The sequence below is a fragment of the Lissotriton vulgaris genome, chromosome 5 (genome assembly GCF_964263255.1).
Source record: "Lissotriton vulgaris chromosome 5, aLisVul1.2, whole genome shotgun sequence".
In the NCBI taxonomy this organism is placed as follows: domain Eukaryota; kingdom Metazoa; phylum Chordata; class Amphibia; order Caudata; family Salamandridae; genus Lissotriton; species Lissotriton vulgaris.
In genome coordinates this window covers 1698006884-1698022440 of record NC_141693.1, presented here as the reverse complement: position 1 = coordinate 1698022440, position 15557 = coordinate 1698006884, and the positions used below count along the sequence as shown (strand labels likewise).

At 44.4% G+C, this 15557-nt stretch overlaps 1 protein-coding gene across 1 annotated transcript in view; it reads right to left on the bottom strand.

The window, feature by feature from the left end:
- Positions 1-7309: 7309 nt before the first annotated feature.
- Positions 7310-15557, bottom strand: part of CDK5R1 (cyclin dependent kinase 5 regulatory subunit 1) — a 22182-nt gene continuing 13934 nt past the window's right edge. The window contains exon 2 of the mRNA XM_086923843.1: positions 7310-10447. Coding sequence (XP_086779969.1) covers positions 9383-10300 — 918 coding nt within the window. The 5' untranslated portion in view covers positions 10301-10447 and the 3' untranslated portion in view covers positions 7310-9382. The remainder of the gene's footprint in view (positions 10448-15557) is intronic.

Here is a 15557-nt window from a genome sequence, read left to right as displayed (position 1 = left end):
ACCTGGGAATTGGGGTGTGTAAGAATCACCTGCAGAGTCAGCTCCAAAGCCACCAATATTGGGAACATGATAGTTGGCTATGCCCTCATGTGTCATCAGGGGAGTGAGAATGGTGGGAAGGATAAGAACTCCACTTGGCCTTCTTTTGCTTACAAGCTGGATAAGGAACAGCCTCGCAAACATCTCTGTCGACTCCGGAACTGGGCCTTTGGCTTGCAGTGGTTCATGGAACAGCCAGGGCGTAACTTCTTCTTGTGCCTGGCGATGTAGAATGTCGCCTTTCACCGAGTCTCCGTAGATCATGGTGTTGTGATCTGACCCCAGACACCACAGGAATGCCTGGTGTGGCTGTGGCACAGGCAGCAGGCTTTAAACCCTGTAGTGACTTTCACGAGCAGATGTCTTAGGGGTGGGTGGGGTGATATTATTTGCTCACAGAGAAATCTTTACTGGTGGGAGGGACGATAAGGTAACTATCTCCAAGAGCAGCTCCATATCGGGGTCTGGTAGTGTGGAAAGAAAGGAACTGACATCCGCGCATTGGAGTGGTGCCTATATTAGCCCCGCATGTTACTTCTGGAGTGGAATGGCGGCATCATTGCAGAGGCAGACAGCTCAACCTTCCAGTATGTAGGGGTACTGCTGAAAAGAATCCGGATCCAATAAGGCACTTGGGAAATTTTCCAAAGGTGAGGAATCTGCAGCTAGAAGTCTCTATCGGTTAATATGGAATGGCCCAGCCTGTTCGCTCCCAGATAATATGGCCCAGATTTACTAAGCCTTTGCATTGTCCTTGCATCGCACAAGGACAACGCAAAGACTTCAGTAAGATTTAAGAGGCCACACACAGGGAGACTTACACCTTGCGTGGCTTTGTAAAGAAAAGTAACATGTGCCACTTCCCGAGCCAGTAGGCATTCAATGGATAAAACTTGAGCCCTCACCCATGAATACGATGCACTCCCAGATTTACCAAAGTTTGTAAATCTGCGATTGTGTCAAATAGGTATGCCTCCCAGTGGATGGCGCAATGAGAAAAATCGCCCCCCCCACCCCATTATTTCTTCTATGCTTGAGGCAATTTGCTTCACCCACAGAAAGAGGAAAAATCCTCCAAGGATTATTTTCATTCAGGAAGGTAATCCTTTCTGTATAAAAGCAATCCTGCTCGTAACACAGGCACCGTTGCACAAAGGTGCAAGTGTGTCGTCGTTGGAACTAGGTAGCGCACTGTGCACCAACGCAAGGAGAGCGATGAAATGCAACGCATCTTTGTAAATATGGAGCACTTCTGCTTCACTTGCTGCCCTGCATAATGTGAAAAGGTAGAAAGTATGCCCCCGTTTGCAAAGAATTGCATAAAAGGTGATTTTGCTTTTCAAACTGAGCAGCAAGTTGTCCTTTGGATAAATATGACTGAGTGCAACATAATTTTTTTTCTTAGTTTACACACGATTAGTTCCAAAAGACATGTGGAGTGCAAGAACTCCATAGGAGAGCGGAGCATATGCAAAACCCTCTGCAGTAAGTGCTGTGTCAGACACTTCTGGGTACCTGTTCCAGCAGCAACTGTGTCACAATACTGCCTAGTGACTCAGCAGGATGAAGAAATGAACAGTGCAAGTCCACACTTAAGTATGGCACAACCAGTACAAGCCACCTTCATTTACCATTTACTAGACAGGCAACACAAGCTTTCCATTACACAGCATGTTTAAGACACTACGGGGCATATTATCAAGCCTGTGCGCTAAAATTATCGCCGCTTTATCGGCCGAAAACGGCCGATAAAGCGGCGATAATGGGCTTGATAATATGCTCTGTGGAATTCCAATTGAAGCCCATGTTAGATGTCTTCACATCTAACATGTGCTTCGATTGGAATTCCATAGAGCATATTATCAAGCCCATTATCGCCGCTTTATCTGCCGTTTTCGGCCGATAAAGCGGCGATAATTTTAGCGCACAGGCTTGATAATATGCCCCCCGATTTCCATTACATAGCATGTTAACAAAATTGGTAGTGCAAGCTTCCCCAGTGGGCCGTTAGGGTGGGGGCCGGTTTTTGTTACCGGAGGTAGGCAATATCGGCCCCCTGTAACAAAATCGTCCAAAACCGGTCCTCGCAAACAGCTCGGCTGCACTCCCCCTCACACCAGGGGAGGGTGGGGGAGGGCGGCTGAGCAGTTCGCCAGGGTTTCTGTTCCCAGTCCGGCCCTGCTCAGGGATACTTCTATGACAGGCAGTTACCCCTTATTCACAAAACAAGCACATTGAAGGCGGTTTCAGGGCAAACTTAAGTTGCCGCTGCCTTGGTCTGGGGCACCATCCTTGGAAGCAAGTGGTTATGGCCGTCTTCTTGCCCATTCAGCCATGGCCCTTTGGCCAAGACTGCAGTCTCTCAAGCTATCTTTACCACAGGACACAAAAAAACAATCAGGCCTTTTTTTTTCAAACTGTCAGTGCATTTTTATTCAATCTTCACAGTACAAAAATAAAAATAAATAAAAACTGAAATAAATAATTACAGCCAAAACGGCATCTCTCAGGTTTCCGAAGAACTCACAAGGGTCACATACACAGCTACGAAATGAGGGTATAAATTACATCACAAAACGCATCGCACTAGAATACAGCTGGTGAAAAAAAACATAAATAAACATGAACCATTTAAACAGTTGACACTTAGCAATTTTTTCAAATGTTACAGCTACAACTTAATTGAAGTGGAAAAAAATGGCACGTTTTTTCTCGTCGCAAAGTTCTTTTTCTTTAACAATTGAAAAAACAAAAAAACAAAACTGGACTAAGAATTCTGTGCACAATCGGGTGGTTCCCGGCCTGATACAATCTAAGAAATAAATACTGAACTGCTTGGGGAAGGAACTTCACCTTGGTGCGCACAACGCAGCTTCTCCTAGTTGTTATATGTTCCCCAAAAACAGTCAAACAGGACGTACTTTATTTAGGTTTTTTTTTGTTACGGTGCATGAAGTGACATGAATGGGAGTTTAATCTCTGGCTCATCTCCCATAAGTACCTTTTTTTATTATTATTATTTTTTTTTTTTATTAAAATCGTCTTACGTTTCCCATTGTTTGCTCGATGTGGTTTCGTTCCCCAAACGATTTGCTTAAAGCGTTGTGGGGGAAAGCAGCAGGGAAGCAGGGTTGGACTTGAAGTACTGGAGTGGAATGTCAGGGAATGTACTGGGAATCTTGCAGGAAAAGTACTACACACTATCCCAGTTTCACAGATAAAGGCCTTCCCTGGACTGTGAAAAACTACCACCGTCATGTCCAGAAAATCCAGCACTGGCTTTTTCAGAAATATTCGCAGATTGCTAGACAAATGCATGTCCATAAAAGTCAGTACTGGACCATTAAGGAGCCACATTGCAGGACTGATGCATCAGTACTGGCTTTTTATCTTTTCATTGTACTCGCCAGCCTCCCCAGTAAATACCTGTACTTGAACATTAGAAGTATAGCGACCCTGCAAAAAAGTACAGGTACTGGTCTGGTAAAGGCATCAGAGTTCTGCTGAGTATTAGTAGTACTGGCCTATAAAAGTTCATGCAGTGCCCCCAAAAACATGCCTGCACTTTGCCACTCTAAGCATTGCCATAGACAGTAGGTACCTCACAAGCTAATGGAATGGCAGTAATTTCAAGAAGTGCCAGTGCTGTGTCTTTGAAAGTCCTTTAACTCCGCAGATACACACCTGAACTTGACAAAAACAAGCATAGTTGACTTGCAGGAGTACTGGTACCTGCGTTACTAGTACTGTAAGATTCATAGTACTTGCAGTTCTGCAGATAAAAAGCAGTGCTGTGCTACTGGAAGTATTGCTATCACGCATAGACGCACTGGTTCTGCCCAATTGAAAGTGCCGCTCCGATGCAAGAAGGGCTTGTACTTTCCCACTGAAGGGCATGCAGCCCACAGAGCAGGACTGGCCTTTTCAAAGTTGGGCAGAGAAGTGCTGGCATCGCTCTTATAAAATGTATTGCAGCCCCACCAGGGAGCACCGGTTCCGACCAGCAAGTAGCTAGTGTGCCAGCAAAGAGAAACATATAATCACTTCTGAAGCAGTTCAGTGCAAAGTGCCAGCTCCCTTTAAAAAGTGCCAGTGCCATCCCTTTATAGAAATCAGAAGTGCCAGCACGCATACTATTGGAGTGCTGCTCACCACACTTACAATGAACATATGAGGAAAAGGCCAGGCCCTGTGCTGCACTATTACACTGCACATTTAACCCCTCCATCACTGCCTGTCTAGGTGTCCACAATTCTGGTAACCATCTCCCAAGGATGGGGCAAAGACCTCTCTTAGCAGCAGTCTACGAAGCATCGCCATAGTAGGCACTGTACCATATCCAGGCTGGACACAGAGTGAACCAAGAAAAGTCTGCAGGGGCATGGCCCATGCACTACCCACAGGAGTCCAAAGGGCGGTGACCAATGCATCGCTTAAGACCCATTACTGACTTTCGAGGAGTCCAAAGAGGCAGTGGCTCATGCATCGGCTCGAGCACGTTTCAAAGGGGCCGTGACTTGAGCACTGCCCCAACTGGACTCCAAAAATCAGTGTTATACGCACCAGCAAAAATGCAAGGAGTAGAGTCGATGGGGTCAGTTAGCTGCCTCTGGGCTAGAGGAAGATCACAGTCTCTTTTGATTCTCCTTTGACTGGTGCACAGACCACTGCCCCAATCGATTCTGCTTAGGCTGGTGCATGGATAAAAGATGTGATCCATGCAATTGCACAAGCAGAGTCCAAAGGAACAGTGATCCGTGCACCAGCCCAAGGGACACTCAAAAGACCATAGATCCCAGAGGGAGTCCACAGGGCTTTGTATCCATGCACGTACCCAGTGGAGTTCAAAGACACAGCCACCCAGGCCTAGGCCATAGAGAGTCCAAGGGGAAACCTTTCAATTAGAGGTTCCCAAGGAGGTAGGGGACCCACAAATGGCTGGATTGGTATTTTCAAACTGCATCTCTTTGTGCAAAGTGATTTTGAGCGGGGGACAAGTGTTTTTCTAAAACATGGATTTCGTAGCTCTAGAACCACTTTTAGCATCCCATCCCATTCTTCTTGGAACTCCTAGTTAGGTTCTAAGATCCATGTGGTGACGTTCCACAGGCACCTCAGGTCACATGGTGTTCTCCCCAACTACAGCTCTATAAACTTTGCAGCCAGCATCCTAGAGCAACCCAGACAAGGTTCAAAAAGCAGCTGAAAATGGAGCACAAATGTACAAAACGAAAGGTTTAAACGTTCATATTGGCTCAGACTTTAGACTCGCAGCTTATATCTAGCATTCACCCACTTTTTGACTTCAGGCAGCCGAAAATGAAGCTGCAGTAAACCACAAAGAAACCTTTTTTCATCCCACCCACTAAAATCAACTTGGAAACATCCGCATGGGAACATGTAATCAGAAATATAGAAAACCAGACCTACACAAATGTTCAAACGAGTGCAACATGACCTTTGTAAAACTTCTCTTGGTCACTTGAAAACAGGCTTATAATCTAGCAAGATGGCATCCTAGCAGTGTTCGGTCCCCCACAGTTTCAAGCGTGCTTTCACGTCACTACTACCTTACAATAGACACCACCTGCCTCACCTGCTACGGGATCTGTGCCATACACACAATCACTGTATTGGACAAAGCACACTCTGCTAGAGAATCAGCTTTTACAACTGATACAGAAATCCCCACCACATATGGGACATTTTTCAAACTTCAACACTGCAACAAGAGCAGCAACCCAGCTCCTTAAATGCTAAAGGATAAACTTGGCCCCACAGACTGCTACAGGGTTCTGACCTGCTACAATACACCCTATATCTGCTACAGAAACGCCCAACGTTTTATGGGCTAGGTCCCAAGTCTCAACACTGCTATAGGACCAACATCCTAGCCCCACCATTTCTAAATGGCAACCTCCCTTCGAGTATCTGTTATAGGGACCTCTGCCCACTACACTGCCTCCCCCACATATGCTACAGGATACCCTCCCCTCCAATGGGACCAGCACTCAAGTCTCAACCATGCTACAGGAATATTAGCACTGCCCCATCAATGCAACACAACAACCCCCACCCACCTTCTACAGGCCCATCACATCAACTGCTACAGGGTCTCGCCTGCCTGCTACAGGGTCAACCTTTGTACTTTTTTGAAGAACTGATAACATGAGGTCTTTTGTAGGTGGTCAGACATTAATCCATATGGCAGTAGTATTCTGCTCACCTCATCATTTAATAACTGACCCCTTTTTTGCCCTGGGATTAATTTACTCCCAAACCTTTAGGCATGGCCATATTTTTACTAATAAAATAATCAAATGTATTTAAATATTTTAGGCATATAGGGCCAGATGTAAGAAGCATTTTACAAGTTGCAAACGACCAATCAGGCTATTTGCAACCGCTAAAATGCTTTGTGCCAAATACAGAAGGCACAATACAAGTCGGTAACTTGTTACCAAATTGCATTTTCCTTTTGCGATTCGGTATTAGGAAGCGACGTGTTTAAGGCATCCTTTCCTAATACTGAATAGCACTGGTATGTAGGAACGTTTTGCTACCTGGAACGTGGTCAAACATTTGCAGATACCCCCTACTTCAAGTTGTTGCTGACCCCTTCCCTTTTGTAAATTTGGGCCCCAATATCTTTTAAGAGCAGGCAGTGGACCACTGCCTAAGCTTGAAAAATGAAGAGGAAACTGTTCACTTTTTTTTTTTTAATGCCTTCCGCTTTCATTTAAGGAAAAAGGGCTGCATTTAAAAAATAAATGGTTTATTTAAAAGCAGTCACAGACATGGTGGTGTCGCATATTGCGGCCTACCTCATGAATATAAATGAGGCAGGCACCTTGCGACCCATTGGGAATCGCAAACCGTGTAAAACAAATTGTTGTACATAGCTGTTTGTGGTTACATAACAGCAAATCAACCAAAATTTGCTAGTAGGAAATCGCAAACGCTTGTCTATGTACATTTGGCTCATACTTCTATTCCCCTTACTATTATCCTTTCACAATGTTAAACAACGCCTAAACCCCGAGATGCTGAAGAGCAGTAAACCCTTCCAAAACCACCAACTCTACTGCTACATCTGTCCCTAACTTGAAAGAATCAGCCACTCCTTACCAATATTGGGGCAGCAACTCCATGCACCCCCCCCTACTAAAGGATCACTACCCACCCCCACTAAAACCTTCCCTCACTGCTGCAGAAACAGGCTCATCCGATTGGAGGAACTCCCACCCACCTGCCCCCAGCCCTCCCCATTCTCCACTGTGACCAGATTCATCTCACTGTCCCAGGCCAACCCCATCCTGCAGGGGTACACTATCCTCACTGCTACAAGGCAAGCCTTCTCTCACTGCTGGCGACCAAACAACTCACCCCTTGCAGGACTGGCATACCCTCACAGCTCAAAGCTCAAACTCACCCTCTCCAACCTCGCATTCATAGCCATCATCCCTGACCACTACTGCAGAGCTACATCAGTGCCACAGACTGCGCCCCATCTCGCTCTGCAGGAGGGTCAGCCCCACACGCGTCAATAGGGAAGACCATTAAAAGAAGGGAGTCCACAGCCCGAAGCAGAAGTCTATTGGCCTACTGAGTTATACTAGAAAGAACATATGTCTGAAGGGGGAAAGAAAAAAAAATTACCTTAAAAAACAAAATAAAAAGAAGCAGCCCCTCTTTTCTAAGCAGGGAGTTGGTGCATATGCTCTCTAGCACTTGGACAAGCATGTTCGGGTGGCATCCCTCTATGGAGGTGTGTTGTTTCTTTACTGGATGGGTCTGAGTTAGCAGATTCTGCATGGAGGCAAACATTTTGGACCTGGAGTGGGCTGCTGAGCATCGGGGCTAGTATTAGAACAGCAAGTTCTGTAGGTTGCATTGGTTTTGGGCAGTATGTGGTGGTGTACAGTGTATAAGCATTGCTTCCTTTCTCTTCGTTCATCACAGGAAAATGATGAAGATCTATCGGCCTGCATTCTCCAACCAGGTATCACCCCCAAGAGAACCTTGTCAAAATGATCTGCATTTGTACCCATTCCCCTATCAGTCTCTTGACACAATGATTTTGAAATTCTTATCCATCCCTCGCAGACCTCTTAGAAACGAGCTTATAGTGTCAACAAGCCTCGTCACTAAGAGGAAGGTCAACACAAATCACGACATGGCATAGCTAGCGAACTACATGAGTAGCAAAGCTGGTCACTGAATCACACCAGCCAACAATATGCAGCTAACAGTATCAGGACCCATCTCACAGCTGAAATGCATTGGATCAATGTACGTGAGGGAGCTAACAAAGGTAAGACATATAAAATGACAGGAGTAAGATGGCATTTTTTTTAAAACAAGAAAGGGGAAAACATTGGTCTGTGGTGCGGGACCTCCCGGACTGATGCAGTCTCAAGAAGCAGGTCTTTAGGGGGTAGGAAAAAACTTTTTTTCCAGTTAAAAGGCTAGCTCCCATACAAGCGGTAAGCTATGCACACAAATAGGCCTAGCTTACTGGAAGTGCAACAAGTTCACCGCCCATGTACCACTGAACAGCAAGTGGGGTCTCCTTCCGTTTCACTACATTCCGAAGCTAATCCAACATTTTCCAGGGGGCATAATGCCCTGTCGGTACACGGCATGCCTCGTAACACTATAGAGGTACAGTAAACACTCGGCTCAGCTCAGCTTTTGGTGGAGGTGGGGAAAATGCCTACTCCTCTCCAGGAGATCCCCAACCCCGAAATCATCCTGAAGATTCTGAGATCTGTGGGAGTCAGATGGCACCCCTAGATTCCAAGCACCGGTTGGTGCATGGTTCTAATTCCTGTGGTTCTCTGTGACTGGATCAGAGTAAACAGTACAAAAAAGTTGTTTTGAAGGGAAGGAAATTAGGAGAATCTTTTAGATGAAAGTCCATATCAATTGATAGTCAAGATCAGTCATGGTCTAAAGTATTCAGTACATTACACAGATCAGGCACTGATCCTACAGCTGGAGGCTGGGTTACGCTGCCCCCCACTCCCCACCCCCATCCACTCCTTTCACCACAATGATTCTCGTGAAACATTTCACAACCCTACCCTGCCTTCCGGAAGTACTTACTATAAATGTTATATACCACTAGTAAAACCAGGACACTCAACAACCTGCCAACCCCCAGTGTTTTGTGTAGGGCGACGAGGTGTGGTAAGAGATGCAAACACTGGGCCCATCCTCACACCTCGCTCGCCATTGCATGTTGACAGGAACACGAGTCAAGTTCTTGGGATAGTTTGCTTTCTTTATAGAATTGATAAAAATAGCATTGTTCCCCCAGCTGTTGAGACTCTGCCTCCATTTAGCGGTCCAGCCCAATGAGGAGCCGGCTCTTCTCTTCCTGGCTGCTCTCACCCTTGAGGTCAGCGAAGACTTGGGTGAAATAATGCGCGTCGGAATTGAGCTGTAACATTTTTGGGCTCATTAGGTTGATGACGGACAAACAACGGTCCCAGAAGGCCTCCTTACAGTTTTCCACGAGGAAGGGCTTGAGTGGGTAGGAGATCTCATTACCCATATAAGAGTAGGAGAGGTAGAGGCAGGTGAGCAGCACTGCCTGCAGTTCATGCTCGGTGGCCACCTCGGACGAGATGACATCCCGACATAGCATGTACAGGAACACCACGTTAGCAGGGGTTATGAAGCCTTGGTCCTGCCATCCCTGAAGAAGCAGCGACCGATCCACGCTCCGCAGCCATAGGACAGGGTCGGTGGGGGAAAGATGCTTTAGCCGGTAGCACCTCCTGCAGAGGAACTCACCAAGGCATCTCAGTAACTCACTGGTCGAGGCCTGAACAACCACTCTCTTGGGAGAAGCCGAAGGGGCTGAGTTGGTGTTTGGGATTTTCTTGACAGAGGACACAGAGTTCTTGGTGCTGGAGATCTGGTTCTTCTGCCCCGGTGGTTGGGCTGGTGGCTGTTGGGCAAAAGTGGAGAGGTTGGCACAGGACAAAGACTTTTTCAGGTTCTCATTGTTGAGGTGGGTGATGTTGTTCTGGTAATTGGTGTTGGGTTGCACCTTTTTGGAGTTCTTTTTCTTGGCAGAGACGGCCACAATCCTCTTCCAGGGAAGGACAGAGATGATGGAGTGTCTTTTCAGGTTTTTGTCCTTGGCATTCTTGCTGTTCTGGACGGCTGTATATTGTCCCACCGTAGCCGATCCGTCTTCAAACAGAGAAGCCTTCCGGTAACTGGGTGACAGGGACAGCACGGTACCCATGGTGGCAGAGGATGGTGGACCTGAAACAGGTCAAGTAAAATACCTTGGCTTTATCAAGCCAGGAGATTAGATTTAGACCTACATTAAATTCCTCAGTTTGTTCTCCAAAAATGACACTTCCTCCAAATTCCAGTCAGTTTTCAAAACCTGCAACAAAGAAGACAGCAAATTGTTACTGCACGTTTTTTAAAGTATCCTCATCATCATCTGTTAAAATAAAATTTAGTAGATTTTGGCTCTCAAAGTACATCAATAATAACATCTATTTTAGTGGGTTGAGATCTACCTGTGGAATAGACATAATTTCCAGTTGGCCCTGGTATGGTGGAGTCCTAAGGACTTGGACCTACTTTTTAGGACAGCAGGGCACACACGGCCTCAACCTGCCACTCACACCAGTGCTTTTCTACATAAGGAATGAGTTCCTTTACACCCTGTAATGACTGAGTCAAAGATACCATTTCTTGTTGGTAGAAAATTATCCAGTAAACATTAATGCTGTTTAGTAAACGTTTACTACTTAGTCTGCAGAAATCTTATAATAATTGTTGGAGTGAGGATGGTGTTAGGAACCTGCCTCTAAAGCTGGAAGAGTACAGTTAGTACTCCTACCTCTTCTCAGGACCACAGCCCCCAGAATGAAGAGGAAACTGGGCACATATCAAAGCGCATATAACAATACACCAACATCTGTGGAGTTTTTCTAAAATTAGCAAGGATTCAAAATGCACACATTTCCTAACAGAATGAAACGCTCATTAATGAATTACTATTTATAAATATACTCCTTGTAATATAATTCTATAAACAGTGTTAAGAGATTATATTTTCAAGAAGTCAATACACATACTTAGGGTGGTAATCCACTTCAGGCCTGCTCCCCAGACACTGAAAGTCTGTGAGTAGAACATGGAATCTCATGGTATCACAATGGCTTCAGTGACATCCCAGCAGGTATTACAGAAACAATCACTATTATTTTGTACTCCCATGTCTCTTCATAAATCATGGTTTCCATATCTGACCTGAATTATTGGCCTTGGTGGCACAGAGTGCAATTTTACTGATTGGTTTCCATTTCTGAACAAACACACAGCACTTAAATGTATAAGATTCCCAAATCCTGTCTTCCATTAGCATGTTACTCTGCCCTGCTTGATGAAAAGGACAAACTTATTTTGAGCTCGTCACGTTGACAGTCATGTGTGGCCCCTGACCAGAAAAACACAGAAGCCATGGTCCTCATTTATGAGCCCTTGCGTCACTTTTACGCCGCCGGTGCGTCACTTTTTGTGACGCACCAGTGGTGTAAAAAATGCGCCTTGTTGCACCATATTTACAAAGTGACGCATCTACCTAGATGCGTCACTTTGTAAACCCCTGCGCCAGGTATAATGTATGCAAGGGGGGGGCGTATTGACGCAAGAAAGGTCGTAGAAGTGACGCAGTGAAATCTATGAGATTTCACTGCGTCACTTCTAGGACGCCGTTGCGTCAAAATCTTGCGCCTGCCTCACAGCAGGCGTAAGACTGACGCAGGCCCTTTCACATGGGGATTGCCCATGTGAAAGGATGCATTGCTGGAGTTGCGTCACTTTTGTGACACACTCCAGCAATGCGTCACTTTTGCGCTTACAGATACGTCAGAAATACGGACGTATCTGTAACTCCTTGCGACATGATGCGTTATATTTAATGTATGACGCATCAGGAATGTCGCAAGGAGTGCTTTCACGCAACAATGCGTCATTTCTCATAAATGAGGCCCCCTATGCGGCTGCCCTGGTTTGGCCAATTTGAGACACAACTGTAGGAACACTGTCCAGTACGTATAGTGAGATGTGCATGGCACCCCCTCTCTGTAGAGGGGTTCCACTAAAGTCTTCTACCCACAATAACAAGCGACACCTGTAGGTCATTCTAGTCCTACTTCCAGCATGGATATCAAGCATGTGAAATTTGCTCCATTCATCCATCTCTTCAAAGATTTGGAGAGGAATCACAGCAGGGGCGGGTCATGGTCATGCCTTGAAATATCGATGGTACTAAAGAACGGGATCAACTCTACAAGGGACCGATACCCTTCAAAGTATTGGTGATAAGGCACCGAGGAGAGCACCAGCTACAGATACATATGTGCAACACTTACTGCATGTGGCAATGCCCCTTTAGCCTTTCACCCCTTAAAAGTTGGTTAAACTATTACACTTTGGGTTGTAGTAAAAACAATCATTTACACATGAAGAGATAATTACCTTTATGGTGTGCGCTTTATAAATATTTTTGACATATTACATTGCTGAGTCATTGCACTGTACGAGCAATACAAATAATGCTAATAAAATTCTAATGCATCAGTTCCATTTTATTGTAAGTACTAAGTTTATTCTGATTATTACAATCAGCAACGTTCAGGCAGGGAGGGAAAAAGAGGACATAGTAGACGATAGACTGGCCTAAGACACAACTTTAGAGATCAAAACTCCAGCTGAAATTAGTGCTCATCAAATTGTAAAATCAGGGAGGGCTATAGACGCCCATGAAAATGATGGAAGTACATTTACATGATAAATATAACAAACCATAGCAAAGCCAATAGTTATGGTGTTGGCTGCCAGCCTTTTGGCCAAGTCAATGCTTGTTTTGTCATGGTTTTTCAAAAAACTTTATTGTTGGGGAAGTTGCTGGACCCTCATCAATTAAAAAAAGAAAAAAATTGAAACTATTATTGGTCTCGAAAAGTAAAATAACACACTTCTGTAGCAGTTCCCATCCATGCCTCTTAAAGAAGCAACTTTGTGTGTGGATATTTTCCTTGTGAAAGGGCGGGATACAGTCACTCAGAGTGTAGTTAGTAAATGGCTGAAGTGGACTGACTCATTGTCCCATGCTGCAGAAAAATGTGAATGACACAATAACAGACTACTAGATGAAGAGGCCTGGCTGAAAGCTCCTACAAGTATATTATACCATAATTTTAGTACAAGCAAATGGTATTGGTTAGCGCTTAAAAAGACATCTTCTTGATCTAGCGTTTGGATTTGTCTCACCAAGAGTGAACATGTCCAGGTTACTGCCAATCTTCTCAAAATATTGTACGATTAAAGTTTCAATTTCTGTTTTCTCGAAATACAATTTTCTTGAAATTTACATAATTGTCTCCTACAGCACCTAAATCAGGATTTTTGGGGGGGGTGTTCTGGCAAATACTACTAAGGGTTGGGTGAGAAGAATCCATTTATAGCACAGAAAGCAAATATCTATGTTTAATACGGTCCTTTTTAGCAAACGAGGCAAAATGGGTGCTGGAAGGCGACCTCAGACACATTCATTCTGCTGCACACAGTGTATGTTCTGTGTGGGTGCTCTTCAGTTGGACTCAGGACACAGCACCTTCTGAACCAAGTAGTGAATGGGACACAAACATGCACTGAATATATTAATGATTGCTGCTATGTGTGTATATTTAAGTTGATGGGGGTTTACGTACCATATATTTTATATTACATGTATAGTTTATGTATGGTGCATATGATTCCTATAAACTGTAATGATACTTTATAGTATTGAATTTACTGCCATATAAAATGATTCTCTCAGGGGTATTTTCAAATTGTAATTACAAATAAAGAAATGTGCTAGTCTGTCACACAGCTTGACAATAAAGGGTTCTTAACAAGCCTTGGGTCTTCTTTTCACTGTGGGAAGTATCTGCGTCACCTCTTAAGTGTCTGTAAAATGATTGGGAAATCTACATTCCTTTAAAACGGTTTCTTTCAACAGGTTTATAGTCACAAAATGCATCCAAAAAAATTCAACCTGCTTTATTCCTTCAAATCTTGCATGAAAATTTGACCTGCAATGAAATCTTTATTATTTCTATCCCTTATTCTTTTTTTTAAATGCACCTTGCTTCCTTCTACCTTCTGTCTACCTCTTCTGTATACAAGTTACTCGAAGGGGGAGATTTAGTAAGATTTTGCATCATGTTTACATCACAAAGGTGGCGCAAATCTGCGCAATTTTTTTTCCAATTTACTTTACAGCGTTAACTTGTTTCACGCTGGAAATAACGGTAAAATAACGCAAAGCAGGGCATAGCGCTGCTTTGAGCCATGCGGGCATACCAAGGTTGGGGCAAGGGTGTTCCCATGCCACTACCCAAGGTTTCTCACACTAAATCCAATATACTAAGTAAAGTAGATTGGGTTTAGCGTGAAAAAACGTTTCAAGTAGGCTCAAGGAAGGAAAAGTGCTTTAATTACTCCTTTTTCTGACTTTGCATGTGTGCTGCACTGTATAGCATGCATAAAATGAGGGGAAAGGTTTGAAGTAAGTCTCAGCATAGTATTTTGTACTGGAAGGGTACCCTTCAAGTACAAAACCTATGCTAGACTCAGGGAGACACCCTTGCACCATGGCGCAAATGTGTCTCTGAGGTGCATGGCACAAGGGAGAGGGGAGGAGAGTGCCTTATTTTAGTAAATTCGGCGCTCTCCTACTCTCTCCTTTTCATGCTGCGTAGCATTTGCGGCTGCTGCAGTGCGCTACGGGAAAACATGGTAAATCTCCCCCTTCATTTCATGCCTATCCATCTTAAACTCTTTAGAAAGTACAACAAGATCTAATAATTCCAGCAAGCATTTGTTTCTCTAATGATCACATCCATGTCAACAAAGTACCACAAAAAACTGTATTGCATGCATGGAATGAGCATGTAAACCTAACCCCAATAACTAATGGACTGGCTACTAACTTTAGGGTCCTGGGAACTGTGCTACTCACTGTACTGTGCTCCAACGCCTCGTCAGGGTAGTAAGTGCTATATAAATGCAAAATCAACAATTCAAATAGTGGAAGAAAAGAGTAAATACAATTCACACAGAGAGGTATTTTTAACCCACTGTTGCACTTACCCACACACCTGCACTCAGCACTATGGTGTTTTACTTTGAAAGATCTTCGTTAAAGAGCCCTCTTGCAGGGCCTGTGGGGGACTGCAGGGTCAACCCGCGAGGCGCAAAAACACCCTATAATGAAGCATGACACCTTTACGGGGGTGTGAGGAGAACACTTCAAAATTGAGGATTTTTCCCTCAAAAATATAATATTCATCCTGAGACCTATCTATTTCAAATTTGTCATTTCCATTCTTCTATCCCTCCTCCAATGCAATCCGTAGCCCAATAGGCCGGATTCCCTTCATAGGAACAGTTTCCCTCCAGTGTGTTTCATCAAGAAAAGAGTAAACCCATCC